The sequence below is a fragment of the Aedes albopictus genome, chromosome 3 (assembly GCF_035046485.1).
Source record: "Aedes albopictus strain Foshan chromosome 3, AalbF5, whole genome shotgun sequence".
Classification (NCBI taxonomy): domain Eukaryota; kingdom Metazoa; phylum Arthropoda; class Insecta; order Diptera; family Culicidae; genus Aedes; species Aedes albopictus.
Window position 1 is genome coordinate 20,817,149 of NC_085138.1, and position 18,043 is coordinate 20,835,191.

General features: G+C 42.0%; 2 protein-coding genes across 2 annotated transcripts in view; one reads left to right on the plus strand and one right to left on the minus strand.

The window, feature by feature from the left end:
- Positions 1-9,538, plus strand: part of LOC109418312 (uncharacterized) — a 55,150-nt gene extending 45,612 nt beyond the window's left edge. Inside the window, exon 5 of the mRNA XM_029864139.2 lies at positions 9,003-9,538. Within this exon, the coding sequence (XP_029719999.1) occupies positions 9,003-9,419 (417 nt within the window). The 3' untranslated portion in view covers positions 9,420-9,538. The remainder of the gene's footprint in view (positions 1-9,002) is intronic.
- A 915-nt stretch (positions 9,539-10,453) lies between these two features.
- Positions 10,454-16,436, minus strand: LOC115262116 (uncharacterized). The gene is made up of 3 exons (XM_029864151.2): positions 16,164-16,436; positions 12,695-13,553; positions 10,454-11,901 (listed from the first exon to the last, which is right to left on the minus strand). Exons 1-3 carry the CDS (start codon positions 16,409-16,411, stop codon positions 11,092-11,094), a joined length of 1,917 nt encoding a protein of 638 aa, XP_029720011.1. The 5' UTR covers positions 16,412-16,436; the 3' UTR covers positions 10,454-11,091.
- Positions 16,437-18,043: the final 1,607 nt, after the last annotated feature.

Consider the following 18,043-nt stretch of genomic DNA (forward strand, 5'->3'; position numbering starts at 1 on the left):
AGATCCTTCCAAAAATTTTTAAGGGACCCCTTCAGAAATTCTCCCGGGAACGCCTCAAGGGTTTCCTTCAACGATTGTTTTAGGATTTATTCTGAGGATTTCTTCAGGAACTTTATCAGAATTTTGCGTAGGGATTCCTTCAGAAATTAATCTTCGAATTTCTCCAAGAAGTTGCCTAAAATTTTTCCAGGGATTCCTTCAGGAATCCCGTCAGTAGTTTCTTCAGGAGTATATTCAGGAATTCCTTCAACAATTCTTACAATAAGTCCTCCAGGGATTCTCCCAAACAAGACACATGTCAAAGAAGAGTCACGGTAGCACAGGTTTTAGTTGCGCAGAAGTAATTGTGACTTTAATTTAAACAAATAAGAACTAACGTGCTAGAAGCTAGAAGCGCTTTCAAGTATTTCTTTAGAAATTCACACAGGGAAGATTTTTGGAATTCTCCCGAGATTTTATCCCGGAATTTCTTTAGGAAATTCAACAGGAATCCCTCTAAGAATTCTTTCTTGATTTCCTTCAGACATTTATTTTTGAATACTTCCTAGCGATTTGGCCAAGAATCCATTGAGGTGAATTACAGGAATTTTTCCTAGAATTTCATTATTTGAGAGTTCTCCGGAAGTTCTGCCAGGAAATTCTTCAAGAATTTCTCCAAGGATTCTCTACTGGGATACCTCGAGGGTTTCCTCCAGTTATAGTTTGTTTCAAGTCTTTCACGAGAATACCTTCAAGAATTTTTCTAAGGATCCTCCGGGAATACGTCATCTGCTATTTTTTATAGGATTATGCGTTGAGATGAATATTTGTAGTATATCCCAACTAACATTTTTGATGTTTAAGAGTTTAAGCGAGATTCTTCCAACAGCGTTTGCTCCATAAGCTGTTATGCAGCTACTTTTGTTAGTAGGGATGAGCATATAAAACTGTCGTCAGGGAAACTCCGGCAAAGATATACTCGCAACAACACTGCTGAAGAAAAAGAAAAGAGAAGGAAAAGAGATCCAGGACATTCCAAGGTTGCTGATAAGCATAGACAAACTGGATAACTTACTGAAAGAACTCCAGTTAGTCTTGGAAGACTTTTTAGACATTTTCAAAAACTATTCGGGCGGGTTTCCATTGTGTGTTTACCGGAGAAAATGTTAAATGAAATCATTAATCAGCACGAGTAAAGAATAATCTTCTAGAAATTGATCACCGCTACCAGCCCCACGCTGATTTGTGCGGAACAAGCGAGCTTTTTCCAATGTATTGTACAAAATACAACAGCGTGACCAAGGTAAGTAAAAGGAAGGTAATCCAATATAGTATATCATACAATCCGCCATATTGGAATTTGAAATGACAGCTGGCAAGTTTGTTTTGATTTGGAAGTTTATAAATAGTAGCAAGCCATGATCCAAAAGATGTCACTTCTGGTTGCATGCGCTTGCGAGCTAATATGGTAATAAAATCAACCAAAGAGCTTGGGCCTGATTACGAATGTCGTGCCCTAGATTAGAGCAATATTTCCCGTCCCCTCAGAAATTTCTCTGAAATCCTGTAGACCAATCTTGGCAATAGTGTGGAATACATGAGGCCTGCGCGTGAAATTCCCATTTTAAAGCTGCCGAAGCTACACCAACACGCCTACCGCAAGATTATGATCTCTTTATTCAGTTTTTCTTTTAAAATTTCGGCAATAAAGATTCGATATGCGTATGGCTAATGTTGTGGAGTTCAAAACATCCAAAAAAGTAGATTTTTCTCACTATAATTAACTTCAAATTAACAGAACTAGCAGCTGCTCGGCCTATGCGGATTTTTTTTTCACTTGTTTGGAGGTAAACAACAACCCCTAGCAACCCTAGCAACCACACAGAAACCGATAGTGTATAGCGTGTCCAGCGTACACAAACTCGCCAGCAGTCACCTCCACCACCCCCGCCATAAACCTCTCCCCGCGTCCACTGACTGCTTATATGCCAGTACCTTCCATTAAAATTACCTTGAGCGTGACTGTTGAAGGATTAATGCTTTTAGAATATAATGTTATTTTATTAAATTTCATCGTGTTACGTTTAGTTGTTGTGATACTCCGAATAGCAAATCAATAATTAAATGTATTATACTAACAAATTAATTCTTTTTATTTCTCCACTTTTGTACACACGTTAATCTCGAGTCCACTTGGTATTCTGACAGCACAACACAGCGCCGTCCCCAGACCCCATTACATCAGCATATAATATCAGGCCTGCACTCAGGCACCACATCTCCCCTTTTACAATAGCAAGACTTCATCCAGGTCACTACAACAAGTAATCTTCAAATCGAGTAGGCTTCCTTACAACACGCCGCTGTCGAGCCAAGGGACACGGCCCAGGCCCAGCCTCGAACTCTGCTTCAAGGTCAAATCCATGGAATTCATTTTCTGAATCGGAAGACTCGGGCAGTTGTTTATCATCATTGATGGGGTTCTCTTTCTCCGTTGTTGGGATCGTCTCCGTTGGGTCCACCACGCCATCGGACACTTTTTTAAGATGAGCAACATTCCGGTCGTACGATTTGCCCGTCGCTGGATCTTCGATAGTTACCCGCGGTCCGGATCGTTGCGAAATAACATACTCCTTTGGATTGAACGTCGTTGTCAACTTGTTCCCCGGCAAAAGATTTTGCATATGAGTACTGTATCACCTGCGGATAAAGACGACTTCCTAGCTCGGCGCCGGAGGTCCTCCAACTGTTTCCCCTTGTCTTTCAGAACACGGTCTCTGTCCCGAACGCCATCGTCTGTTGGTTTCGTCTCAACATCTTCCAAAGCGGGTATCTTGGATCGTATTGTTCTCCCATATAACAGTTCTGTTGGAGTTCTGCCCGTGATCGAATGAGGTGTGGTGTAATACATCATCAGATATTCACGAAGATCCCGCCGCCAGTCTCTGCCTAGTGCGTGGCTGATTTGTAGGCGTTTTAGGAGAGAACGATTCTGGCGCTCCACTAAACCGTTCTCTTGCGGCCAATACGGAGTAGAGTGTCTGAGAGTGATACCTTTCATTGCACTGTATTCTTCTAACTCGGTTCCTACAAACTGTTTCGCATTGTCCAATGTGATAGTTTGTGGATAACCAAGACGACTAAAAATTCTGTCAAGCCTTTCAACCGTCTCCTTAGCTGTTATTCTTGACATTAGCTCGACTTCCTTGTAACGACTGAAGTAGTCGATTATAACTAGTAGGTAGGTTCCACACGGCAAAGGTCCAAGGAAGTCAATTGCCAACTCAATCCACGGCTTAGCAGGCATCTCTCGACGACTCATTGGCTCCGGTTTATTCGGCATGCTCACTAGTCTGCATCCTTCACATGTCCTGACTCGTTTCTCCGTATCACGGTCCATCCCTGGCCACCACATTCGGTCACGCAGTCGCCTCTTCATTACAGATTCGCCAGGGTGGCCCTCATGAGCCAGGTCCAGCATACGCGATCTCAAGCAATCCGGTACTATCAGTTTGTTTCCTCTGACTAGCAGGTCACCAACGAACCCTAGTTCGTTCTTAAACGGAGAGAAAGCTTTGGCCTCCTGTGCTTCCCAATTTCCAGTACGTAAACACTGCTTCACGACCTCTAATGTGGCGTCAGTATTGGACATCTCCTCGAGCTGCTGGACATCAACTGCCGCTGATTCTAGAACTGCGAGTACCATGAACTTACTCTCCGCATCAAACTCTTCCGGCTGCTGCGCTTCTACCAACCGCGATAATGGATCCGCCACATTGCCAGTACCGCTACGATACTTCACCACAAATGAAAACGACTGTAGCCTGAGCACCCACCGTTCAATCCGCGAACATGGTCTAGAAGTGGGCTTAAAAATAGCTTCCAAAGGCTTATGGTCCGTTTCCAATTCAAACGTGCGTCCCAAAAGGTAGACAGAAAAGCGCTCCACCGCCCAGACCAACGCAAGGGCTTCTTTTTCTGTCTGGCAGTAGCGTTTCTCCGTCGTAGTCAGACTTTTACTTGCATACGCGATCGGTCGAGGATCATCATCAGTAGGTCCATCAAATTGTAAAAGAACCGCCCCTAGAGCCACCGGCGAGGCATCCGCGACGACCCTTGTCCGCAGTTTGTTATCGAAAAACCGCAAGTTTTGGACATTTCCTATCAGCTGTTTTAGCCTTTCAAACGATGCCTGTTGTTCTTCGCCCCAGGTGAACCGGACTCCAGAATGGGTCAATTCTCGAAGCGGAGCAGTGATCGTGGCTAAATCAGGCAGAAATCGACCAATATATGTTACCAAGCCCAAGAAGCTGCGGACTTCCTCCGAGGTAGCAGGTGCACGAAATTTTAGAAGAGATTCGACCTTACTGTGCGATGGTCTGATGCCATCTGGGGATATGACATGTCCCAAGAAATCTAATTCCAAAACCTTGAACACACACTTACTCTGATTCAACAAAATCCCATATGCACTTAACGTTGACAAGACCGCTTTGAGAACTTCATCGTGTTCTTGTTCCGTCCTGGCAAAAATAAGAACGTCATCTATGAAGCTAACTACATTCTTGCTGTGAGGACTAAGAATCTGCTCAAGGATTCTTTGGAATAGCTCTGGAGCACATGCTATGCCGTACATCAGACGCTTGTATCGAAATAGGCCCATGTGCGTTATAAACGTTGTTATATAGCGACTCTCACTGTCCAGTTCGACTTGATGAAAGGCCTCTTTAACATCGAGTCGGCTGAACCACTTCGCGGAAGTGAACCTGGGTAGGAAATCTTCTATTGTTGGCATAATGTGTCGTTCCCGCACTATTGCTGCGTTTGCCCTGCGCATATCAACGCACAAGCGAAGATCCCCATTGTCCTTTACAACAGTTACAAGAGGCGAAACCCAAGGACAATCTCCCACGACGGGCTCAATGATATCACTGGCTAACAACGAGTTCAACTTATCTTCGATTTTTGTCATCAACGCAATAGGAGGCCGTCTAGGTTGCTGGCAGACCGGGGGAACAGATTCATTTATCGGTATTTTTACCTGAAACGGAGATGAACCAGCTCATGGTTGAAAATCTCCTCAATAGAGTTAGTCAGTTCAATCCCTTACCTGAATACCTTTGATCTTGGGAAATGGCTGAATACCTGTAGAATTTATCGCGTTCACCCCGTGGGTACTCGGTAATCCGACGAACAAGACTCCCAGTGACGTGGCTGTGATCCTACCCAACAAACACTGCTGACCTCCTTTGACCACATAAAATGTAGCGGTCCTCTCGATGATTTCCCCGCCGTCTTCGATTGATACGGTTGTATCAAACTTCCCCAACAGAGTCAACGGTTTCGCATTCTCTCCGTATGGTAGAAACACTTCTTCGCAGTTCTTTGTTTGGTTCCATATCTTTGCTCCATTCGCTTTGATATAACTCCATGACCGTTCGTCGACAATGTTTTTCTTGCATCCAGAATCCACGAGTACTTGTAATACTACCAGCGGCGTCATGGTCGCAATTTTTTCGGCAGTCAAGTTCGCAGATTGTGAACAATCCTCGGTACTCACTTTACGTAATTTATGTTTAGTCCCTTACTGTCAGAGCTGTCAGATCAGTGTAACACGCTAAATAAAATTTACACAAAAGGCAATTTACACGGAAAAAAATACACGGTTATGAATATTTATTGGGTACCGGACTGGTCACCGAAAATTTGATCGTTTTCTTTGGTACATCGAGGTCTTGAAATTAGTCTATGATACTACTCCGCCTACTTTGATCCGGATCGCCTCACCGCCGTCGCTAATGCTGAACAGGAACGTTTTATCCTCCTTATCGTCCGTTGTCTCAATCTCATTAACCTGGTGTGGCTTGAACCTTTTAGCTGGCCACCGTGATTCCTGCTTCGTGAACTGTTTACGCTTCAGTGTAGGAAGTGATCGGCACTGCGCAGCAAAATGTCCGATGCGTTTGCATTTAATGCACTCTTTGGATCTCGCCGGGCAAATAGAATCGTTCGCGGAATGGCCGCTCCGTCCACAGCGTGTGCATTGTTTGCTAGGCAACTGTTTGATTTTATTGACGTTCCACGACGAACTGGGAACTGAATCGCCCCAACTTGCCCCCGGAAGACTGATGGATTGTGCCTGCGATTTGACCGACTCGTACGAGCTGACAATATTGGTGACGTCATCCAACTTCAAAACAGTCTTTTGAAGCAGCTGTTACTTGAGATCACTCGGAGCGTATAGGATTATTTTGTCAACTACACTGATGGCACGACTTTCTTCTGCATTGTTATCGAAGTTACACTTGGCAGCTTGGTCTTGACATCGGAGCATGAACTTTCCTAATGTTTCGTCCACTTCCGGCTCCAAAAAAAAAAAGTCCAAAAAATGTTCCGCTCAAACGTCTCATCACAGACAAACAGACGTAACACTCTTCAAAACGACTTGGCTTATGCATTTAACGACCAATTCAAATTTCATCTGATTTGCGCGATCCTTCCACCAGAGGTGCTAGTGTTCGATCGCTTTGACGTTTGCCAGTGTACACGTTGCTGAATGATGCAAACGAAAATTACAAGCGCTTTGATTAGTAGTGTGCGTGTTAGACAAACGTCAGATCAAAATCCATCATGGCCGACAGTTTCCCGCGCGGTTTTACCAACAGGTGGCAGTGTGCTCATAAAAATGACACCGGGCAAAAGTTTTTGATGAATTTCTTCTAAGAGTTACGTCTGTTTGTCTGTGGTCTCATGTTGTTTGGGCGAAAAATAATCATCAAGTTTGCTGATTGCGACAGCAAACGGATCGATCGTTTTCTCTTCATCTTCCTGGACATCTGCACCGGGAATAGAAACGAACACCTCCTGTAGATCTAATCCAGCTTTCACCAGAAAGATGTTTTTGATTCGTGTGCGATCAGTTTCTCCCGATGATATAATCAAGATTCCTTTTATACTTGATCCACTCGTTCCGAACGGTGTTGCGGGGAAGCGATTTGAACTTGAATTGGGGAATATCCCACTTCTCCATTTTCGTTTACTAAAACAAATAAAATCACCATTTAGATACAATCTGCAGTACTTGTTTACTGCTTCCTGTACATACCTTCTCAAATATTGCCCTCTGGCAGTTTGTTTTTGTTGACCTCTGTCTTCTATTTCGACCAATTATCACTGCATTGAAGCAGTCGCTACTCGTTGGCAGCCTATCGAATGTTTATTCCACGCTCTACAATCAGTAACGTGTCCGCCTCTGCGGCCTTTTGTGTACGTTTCCCTTTGCGATGTTTTTTTTTTGTGTTTGCCTCTGCGATTTTCTCTCTCTGTTTTTGTTTTGTTTTTCTCCGTTCATTGACTGCCTCGATCAACAGTCCACGGTACTGCGATGGCTATCTTTCTGCGACTAAGCAAGGAAAAATTTAATAAATACTTAACCTCACAAATAAGGTGGCTTCTTTGAAGCCACTGAAAATTTAAGTTTAAAACCATAAAAATACATTTGTTTCTTTACCTGCCGCAACTCCTCGTCGCCAATGTGATACTCCGAATAGCAAATCAATAATTAACCCTCTAATACCCAAATTTTTGATTTTGATCTAAATATAATTTTTCGTCATCTAAAATCGATTTAAGCATGTTTTGGAAGATGATTCTTTTAAATTCTCGATTTCGTGATTTTCAGTTTTTGATTTTTCTAATTTTTATTTTTGAACATCCCCACACTTTAATATTTTTCCTGGAAGCCAATTTGGGGAACGGATTTTTGGAGATGAAAACATTTTGAGATTTTATGATTATTGTTAAAAAATTATTATTTTAAATTTTTTTCGCAGAAAATTTTATTTTCCTTGTAATTTTAAGGAAAATAATTTTAGAGTGTATTCGATTCCCTTAAACTATTAAACAGGATAGAATGATTTGGGAAAAATTTAAAATATGTTAATTGTAGCGATTGAATACAAAATAAACAATGACTTCTAAAAGGTGACTAAAACATCAGTTTTTCAGTGATTTTTGAAAAATGTAAATACGCTTTAAAATACACCAAAAACCATTTTGAGATATACAAAACAGTTCTAAATATCAGCCAAAAATATAAAAAAATTGATTTCCCACGAAACAAAAATTACAAAAATGCTCAAACTATACCCCGTCTAAAGGCGGGATTGGGTATTAGAGGGTTAAATGTATTATACTAACAAATTAATTCTTTTTATTTCTCCACTTTTGTACACACGTTAATCTCGAGTCCACTTGGTATTCTGACAGCACAACACAGGGCCGTCCCCAGACCCCATTACATCAGCATATAATATCAGGCCTGCACTCAGGCACCACAGTTGTAAAAGACCTACACACTAAAATCAGCTCGGTATTTTTCCCATCTTTTTACTGAGTTCTCAACAGCAGATTTAACTCGGTACGCTCGGTTATTTATTTTGCGGATATTCTGTGAATGAGTTACCGAGCACAGCTCACAAACTGTCAAAAGTTACTGAAGCACGGTAAATATCGTTACTGGTGAACGGTAAATACGATTACCGAGTGTACCGAAATAAATCTGCTGTTAAAAACTCAGTAAAAAGATGGAAAAAATACTGAACTCAGTGAAAAAATTACTGAGCTGGAACATCTGAATCTTAGTGTGTAATAGGCATAAATTTGCTAAGGGTGCTCGCCCTCCCCTGACCGAAAAGCTGACTACGCCCTTGTTAAGGCGTGAAGGTTTCCTAAATCCTTCTTATAAAGTTAAAGATATGATATAACTCCCTTTCATCTGCCAGGCACGTAATTCAACAACTTTTCCATGGGAAAGACTATTTCAAAATATTGAGTTTTGGTTGCCACCGTAACTCGAAGATCAACATTTTCTGATATCGTTCTTCACTGGACAATCGTTTCGGGTCCCATAAAACTGGAAGTATTCAGCACTAAAAAATTCTGTTGTTGATGTTACTTTAGCTAGTAGCAGCACGAAAGTATCGTATCTATACTAAGAATCGTTTTCTCTTCTTACACCCCAGAACTGGTGCATGCTGGTCCGCTCGTCTAGCATCTGTCCCTTCGTGAGCGCCGTCTCGGAGGAAACCCACGAGAAGGCCAGCGGCCTGGACTGTGCTGACTCGATGCTGCACGGTCCCAACGGTGGCAGCGGTGGTCACGCAACGGACAACGAAACCACCCAGGCCAGCATCTGCACCGACACGATCCCGCTGCTGTGCGCCTCGAATCCGTCGATCATCAATACTGCTACAGCCGGTGGTGGGTTGATGCCGACCCCACTGCTCGCCAGGAAATGCTCCACCGGATCCGACCTGGACCAGCAGACGTTGAACTTCATCAGCAGTAACAACCTGAAGAACACCTGGGAATCGAGCGTGGACATCAGCGGCCATCAGCACGTGAATGCCAGCGATTGCATCAGCACAATCAGCAATTGAGGGAAAGTTCCGGATTCCGGATTTGTACATTAGCGAACGAGGGCATATCAGAAGAGAGTAGAGAAGGGAAGATTCGCGCAATAGTAATGTGATACGAGCGGAAGGCTAAGAAACCGCGTTCAACCAGATCTTTTCGAACATTTATCATAGGATCTATACCGATATGACCCACAGTAGGTCCAATATTCTTTGACATATACTCTCTATTTAGCCACATGTATATCGTAATCAGCAACATATTTTACCATACAAGTAGAAGTTCCTCATTGAGCCAGTACCGGAATGTTCAGTCTTTTAGAGCCATAGAGGTGTAATCGTACAGTTTGACTACGACTTTCAAGCGAGTCGATTGCTTATTCTAAACGATTATGGTAAAACTAATACAAGAAACTCTTTCGACGGTAGCACAAACAGATAAAACAAGAAAATATGTGATGCTATTTCAGATAAATATGAAAGTAAAAGTAGTATTTTACCTTTACCATTATATCAATCAACTAGCGGGTAGAAGTCTTGAAACATTACGGATACAGACAGATTATCAGAAATTTTACAATACATTAAAGAAGCAGCATATGTTAGGCAAAACATATTACATATAACTTCAATAACATTAATAGTACAAAAATTATCAATGCAGTGCATATTCGCTACTGTGCAGTGATTTAGATTGCAAAATGCTCCAACGCAGCAGCTTTCATTGTTGGATGAGTTGAAATTGATTCCCAGTGATGGAACAATATCACTACAGCAATAATTACCTTTAGGTAACAATTAAGAGAATAAACGTTCGTTTCAGCCTGTTAGCGCTTACTCCAATCCAACCACGTATACAGTTGTTTCAACACCGGTCTTAAAGTATTTCAGGTTACCCCTCTCGTTATCAAATAGATGTATATACATCTTCCACCCTGCGTACTATAGAGATAGCGCTTAGACATTTTCTCGCTTTCGAAGCGAACGGAAGATGTGTGTTATGTTACCGTTTTTCCAGTTCCAATATAGCAGTGTTTGTAAATTTGCGGCTTGTGCCATTCAACTCCTCTAAGCATCTGTCTCATTTCCTCCACGACATTCCAGCAGTCATAATAAAAACCTATGAAAGTAAAATTCTATGTAGTTTTTTTTTGGATTCATTGAAAGTTTGATCGCAGACAAACAGACGTAACTCCTCGAAAAAAAAAATCATCAAAATGTTTTGGTTTGAGCTTTTGTTGTAGTAGGCAATCGGCAACTAGTCTGCCTAAGAGGAACCACTTTGTTTACCAGTAATCTAAGCAACGCAGATAAACAAGACAGCAAGCTATGAAATTAGAAAGCTGCAGGTGTCACGTCCTATCCTAGGTTGTAACAATTGGTAACAGAGTTGGTTAGTGAATAAAATTTCCTATCCGTTCCCGCACAAGTTCTCAAGCGTTTATTGTGAGCTCAAGTCTTTTCCTCCGGTGATATCCGTCGTTCCAAAGCCTACTCTTAAAGGACGACTTGTATTGTCTGGAGTACAACTGGAGGGTCATCGAAAGAAAAGAAGTTCATTATTAAGATGTAAATTTGTATGCAATTCATATTGATCAGTTCAAAATTTCCATTATTTATACATGGTTTTTCGATCTTATAATCAAGGACGCCATGTTCAGTTGCTCGTGACTAGCTCAAAGCCCATCCCAAGTCGTTAATCCACCAATCCATCGTAGATCCTCAAATCCTTAATTTGCTCCAAACTACCAGCTCCACGTGTCGTCCATTCCGCGTACCGATTGTGAAAAAGCACTCCGTCAAAATTATAGAAAGGTTCCCTTTTGAATCCCAGCATGTTACCAGCCCTGTTGAATTGTTTGTAGATCTTTATGAATAGGAACGCTAGCCGGAAGGGCCGTTTGCCTAGTTTAGCTGGATACCGAACCATCTCGCAATCGTACGTTTGAAACGCTACGTCGTAAACCACCTGCAGAAGAATGTCCGCCTCGAACACTTGCAGTATGTGTTTCTCCACCAGGAAGTAGAGAGTTAGTACAGGCACTCGAAAACGCTCCGGTATGGATTTAAATTGGTGATGATCCAAGGTATCGGAAGCTATCCAGCCGAAAAGTTGCAGCTTGATGTCTTCCAGGCTTGCTTGGATGTCGTCCTGTTCCGATAGCAGATCCAACAAAGGAGGCGGTGCGATATGCTGTGGAAATTCAACCGGCAAGGTTTGGAGCGAATGGCCAACATCGTGACTCATTTTGGCGACGATCGTACGCGATGAGCTATCCGGAAGCATCTGTCTGTGGTAAAGGATGATACCCGCCTTGCGCATAACTATCGGAATCACCAAATTCGGGTACTGCTCTCCGAACTCTCCGGTTCGCATGTCTAGGAAAAATACCGTTACTTTGACGGGTCGATTGATCCAAATGTGGTACAGGAACGTGTTTTCCAATTTGAACAGCATATCGGCCACGGGATCATTGGACACGTTGATATCTGGAGTTTGGTATTCCTACGGATGTATGAGATGCTAATATAACAATATGGCCACGGACAGTGGTTCTGTTATGAAAATTTCTGGAAAATATGCATTTTTACTGAGCTTGAGTAAGACGGTAAGATTTCATAGTTTCCTAGATTCTACCGCTGTATCGCCAGATAATCTGTACTCACTCGCCCGCTCGTACACCGACCAACAAACAATCTCAATTCCAATAAGCTCTAGAGGCGTTGCGAGAACTTTCATAAAACCCTCGTGTTTTTTTTTTTGGTTTTATGATGGCTCTAAAGAGATCCTCGAGACTATTTGACATTAAATGTTGTTTGAGCATAAATAACTACCGCACTGTGTCTGCGCATGTTGAAGCGAGAGGTGAGAGTATAGTTGGCTATGCTACATGTTCGATTTCAACAGCGGATTGCCGAAATGATTACGTAAGGCGATAAATAAATACATGTGAACAATTAAAAAGAAGTAGTTCGGTGCGAGCCCATACAGCCGAAGCGCCAACAACGCGGATATAAGCAAGACCATCCTGAGGGTGACGGGTTCGAAATCCGATCGATCCAAGAACTTTCGAGAAGGAAATTTCCTCGATATCCTTCGGCATAGAGTATCTTCTTGCCTGACAAACGTTGTGTCCATGTAAAATGGTCATTGGAAGATGAAACTCTCAGATAATAACTGCGGTATTGCTCATACGTATAGTACTAAGCTGAGTAGCAGGCTACGCCCAGAAAATATTCAAACCGTGAAGCTCAAAATGCATATTTTCTTTAAATTTGCTTACTGCTAAACTACTCACCGTTTCATAGAAATCCAAACTAGCCTTAAAACGTTCCTTCAGGTCATTGTTGACGGCGGCTCTTCCAAAGACCCGTGTGAGCAATTCACTTAGAGGCGCCTCCTGATGCAGCGTGTCCGGCAGTGGTTGCTGCCGTACAAAGTCGGCCAGTCTTGGAAACTTCTCCTTGGGATGTCCAAGTTTGGAATGGAAGTGTCGAACCTCTTCATACTTGATCATGTCATTCCCGCCCAAAGTGGCCAACAAACGCATCTGCTTGAAACTCAAACCCAAGTTCCGGACCAGTGCCACGCGGTTGAACTCCATAGTTTCAAGCGTCTCGAAGTTGATGGCCTTAGCCGACCAGTACCGCCAAAAGCCCTTGTAGATCATGAAGTCCGTGTCGTTGGAGATGATGGCAATAGCTCCGACCTGGTTCGCATAGGCCGCCAATTCCTGGTCGCATTCCTTCAGAATGGAAACTTTGATTTCGCCGTACTTTGAGGCCATATGCCAGAGCGGGTACATTGTATTGCTGGGAATGGAACGCTGCATCCGGTTGGCCATCCAGTACAAGTCTGATCCGCGATCAACGGCGTCGATCACCTCGATCATGTTTTGGTACTTATCGTCCTGCCGCTGCACCCAGGTATCGTGCTTGGTGTCCTGTGTAGGTCCATCGTAGAAGAACGCCAGACGCGCGCCTAGATTGGCAAGCTTTGCAAAGAACCTATCCAGCATGTGTGCCACCTGGTTGAACCGTCCGCCACAGAGCAATCCCGGGAGGTCGGCCTGAGACACCGGATTGAACAGGGACATGAGATCGATCACGATAACGGGCGGAGTAGGGTTCGGCTCACGTGCACGGGCATTGTACTTTCTATGTGAAATAGGACAGCGTGGTAACATTAAGATATACTTAAGCTGGAGATACTTTACACGGTTGCGTTACGCCAGATTAGACTAAGGAATGAAACGGATCTGAATCCATAGAATCACTTGAATTGAAATTATGCAGATGTGAATCGCTAGGATTTGAAGTGAATCAGTTCCAAATCATTTTAAAATACTGATACAACCACAAACAACATGAACATGAAGTGAATCAGGCCAGAATCCGACATATACTGAGTGAATCAGATCTGAGTGATTTGAAAATAAGTGAAAAAAATACGAGGAAGAAGGGGATCATTGTGATGAAAATAAAATGGTCAAATTTTGGTCTATATGGTTAATGAAGGCCCCTCATAAATAATACGAGCCGGAATAAATTATCAAAGGCTCATTTTACATGCTTATTAGGTCTCACAAGCGAAAGAGTTGCGAACCAAACGATTTGCCTTTATGATGCCTACAAACTTCTGCATAACTTTGCCCAAGATTGGGCAAAGCATCACCTAGTGGTAAAAGTGCAAACCAAACTGTTTGAATTTATATGATGTCAACAACTTTCTGAACAACCTTGCCGAAGCCTTGAATTTTCTATCTTATCACTTTATCAAGATCGCAAGATAGAACAAAATACTCGTTTCTACATACTGACGACTAGCGTCACTTAGCGGCAGAATAGCGAACCAAACTGCTTGCCTTTATTGGTGCCTATGACCTTCTGAACAACATTAATGAAGACTGTCCCTTTGTACACTCAGCGAAAAAAACTAGCGAAATTTATCGAAATACCTTATGAAAATTTGCTATAACTAATTCTTATGGATGACATAAGAAAACCTTATAAAAATTGATCGTGCTTGCTATGACAAATTTCATAAGATAGACTTATGAAAAGAACAAAAAATCCTAAAATGATGCAGACTGGATTCGATCCATGAACGTCGGGATCGCCGAGCCCGTGTTTTATCCACATGGCTACCGACGCTTGAGAATACAGTCATGACTCGCTGGTTGGGGGCTTAATAGTTGGGTGACTTTTTAGTTGGGGCCCCGTTAGTTGAGCTGTCAGCCAACTAAAAAGTACCTGGATGTCATAATTCAATGTCAAACTGAAAATGACAACCAATCTGTAATTCCGAGGGGCGAGCTAATGAGTTTTTGGTTTCTTAAACTTTACTGATAATCGAAAAGAATTTCTATTTCATATTTCTTAAAAATATGTACAATTACTTCGAAACAAATGCAAAACATCGGTAATCTTTATTTTGTCGATCATTGAAAGCGTTTTGTGCTTGCATTTGGTCCGGGTGGTTTCATAAACATCTATATTTTCACTTCACCGACTAAAAATGGGTGAAAATAATTATTTCTCGCATTGGCCATATGTGTATCTTGCAAAACGTATCAGTTTTGCTCTAAATGTGAAACAAATTGAAAAATTTTCCTTTTTGCTTCCAACCTAAACATGATTTTAAAAAAACAATGCGCACGCCCCTTGTGCTGCTGTCACTTCACCCAACTAGCGAATCGAATTCGTTGGTTGGGTGGAGGTTGTGGCTCAACGAGCGGGTTCCGACTGTACCATGTTGCTAAACATGAATAAAAGCCAAGCTGTGAGACGATTTTACGTCATAGAGTGACCTTATGAAATTCATCCGAATCATTATGAATTATTTAAAGGCCGTTTCATAAGTTGGGCCTTATGGAAGACTTAAGGTTATTTGGCTGAGTGTAGTTTATCAGGATTTTGAGAGCATAAATATATAGACTCACGGAGACAAACTTCGTTCGTTTGAAACAAAAATATTCATGTTTATTCGGTAAACTGATAAAATATTCCAAACTAAAATATTAATTTTTAAAACTAACTCAATTACACATTGATTTCTACAATACCCATTGAAGAGCCCCCCGTTCCTTTGTCGAGAACATAAACAAAACTCTCAAGTTTCAGCTGCAGCACCAAACAAGATTTCCTCTTGCAAAAAAAAAGTCAAGTTTCACCAAATGTTTCCACGAAATCCCACTGATTTCGGGAGCGTATGTTATCTACATGATGTTGGCATTGAAAGTGCCACGCGGGAAGTGGGCTTTCCTAGAGAAGGAAATGACTTTGTAAATTTGTAAAAACAAACATTTCCGTAGGGCCGACCTGCCACAAAAGAAAAACAAAAAAAAATACATTTGTTTCTAACATAACCTGTCAGAAGATGCATGTTTGTTTCAAAAATGGATTGAATTTGCTTCAAATGTGACGTTCGATTTGCTCCAAACAGTTTCATTTTTGTTGCCAGAACAAATTGACAATTTATTTGAGTTTACCTGAAATATTATTGATTTTACCATGCTTTTTTCTGCGTGCTGCAGTCCTGCAAAGTTTTTTGACACAGCCAAGGCAAAACCATTTTAACGTCATCGTTTACATTACCTATAGTGTAGTTGTTTCCTTGGTGGTACTATTGACAATATATATACTCTCATGTTAATTTCAACTAAACTCCTTCAAAATTCGCCCAAAATATTGTTGCTTAGTCCCTTCTGACCGACGACAACCGTGCCTTAACTGAACAACAGCGTCTCAAGCCCTGCCGAAACTTACCTGATTTCGGCTTCGATGTTGACCCTGAAGTGACCGTTGCGTACCTCAGTGCACACATATGTCTCCAAGTGGCGAATGCCCATGATGCGACGGATTCGAAAACCAGTCCAAACTGATAATTTAAGTAATTTAATGAAAACAGCTTTAAGTTCACACAAAATTCCGCATCGCATCGGTTCTAATCTGAGACGTAAACAAAAACCAGACCAAATTTGTTGACAAACAGTGTTGTTTGTTTGATGGTTCATCAGCTGCTTCCGTGCTTTCGTGCAACTAAAGACACTATATGCTAAAGACACGAAATCTGATGATTGTTGCTGGTGATGATAATTCCCGCATCATGACGATGATGCTGCCGAGCAATGCCTTTAAATCGCATTTGACAGGTCTCCTGCTAGATTGGAATAGAGCTTGCTGACGTTTATTCACCTCTCTCTTTCAAGCATGCAGGCGTGATAGGATTTGTTTTCATCGGGAAACCTTTCCTGATGACAACAAATCCTATTCCGCCTGCATGTTTGAAAGAGAAAGGTGAATAAACGTCAGCAAGCTCTATGACATTGACATTAAATTTGGAAGTTCAATGAGCCATTTTACGAGACGTTTCGGATCAGCTGATCGCTCATTTCATGAATGAAAATTTGACAGGAGGTTGCGCCCAAGCCCGTCGTGAGTGTTAATATTGTCGGGCCGCCACCGAACCGGACTTCGCACAATCAAGTCGCGACGCGACCCAACTCGCGACGTTTTTTTTAATCATGTCAAAAGTAGTGCGCATCCTTCCCTGATTATGAAAATGTTGCTTCGTTATTTTATAAAAAAAAAATCAAAAACCAAAATATGAGGAAATGGATCCAGTTTCGCCTTAAGGACAGACTTGTTAGAATCCCAAAATGGCCGCCACAATGGCCGACTTTGGCACCTACTCACGATTTTGAGGGCACAAATCTCTTTGTAAACAAAACCAGCGCACCTGATCTTCTTAGTTTATGCTTATTACAAGTGAGCAAGAACAGATTAATACAATGCACTGTTGTGTGAAGCTTGTTTCTTGAGATTTGTGCGTTTGAAGTTTTGTTGCACTGTTGAAGCGGGATGTCAAGACGTTTGTCCTTAAAGCGCTGTTTGTTATGTTTCTTATTTTGTTTTTTTTTTAGAAGTGAGTACGCGTGATATCAATCAACGGAATCAATCGGTGCCGTAATCGCTTGTTTTCGGATAGGATAAATATGGGGGAGAGAGAGAGAGGTTACTAATATGCACCCAAAGACGTCCAGACCAAGGTCCAGACGATCCAAGGTAAATGTACACTTTTATCACACTTTTTAGGCGTAGTGTGATAATACATTGTTCAAGTTGGGGTGTAACCTGCAATATCACATCTCTTCAATTTGCCTCTTTAGTCACTAAGGTCACTAATGACGATCACGATGATGATGGTCAAGATGATGATGATAATGATGACGATGACAGTGACACAGAAACGACAGAAACGGCTGATGAGTTGTCATAAAACTGTTTATCAACTTTATTCGGTTTTTGTATATAAATACGTCCCAGATTAGAACCGATGCGATGCGCAATTTCGTGTAAATAGTTTAAAAATACAAAATATTATCGATATTATAACTTGGAATCCATCATCATGGGTATTCGCCATTTGGAGACATATGTGTGCACTGAGGTACGCAACGGTCACTTCAGGGTCAACATCGAAGCCGAAATCAGGTAAGTTTCGGCAGTTCCATTTGAGCTGAAGCTGTTGTTCAGTTAAGACATGGTCGTCGTTAAACCAGAAGGGACTAAGGTTACAAGTACACTGCACGGAGAGACGAAACTACCCAAAAGTGGGTTCTTTCCACCCAACTTCGGGGCTGCGT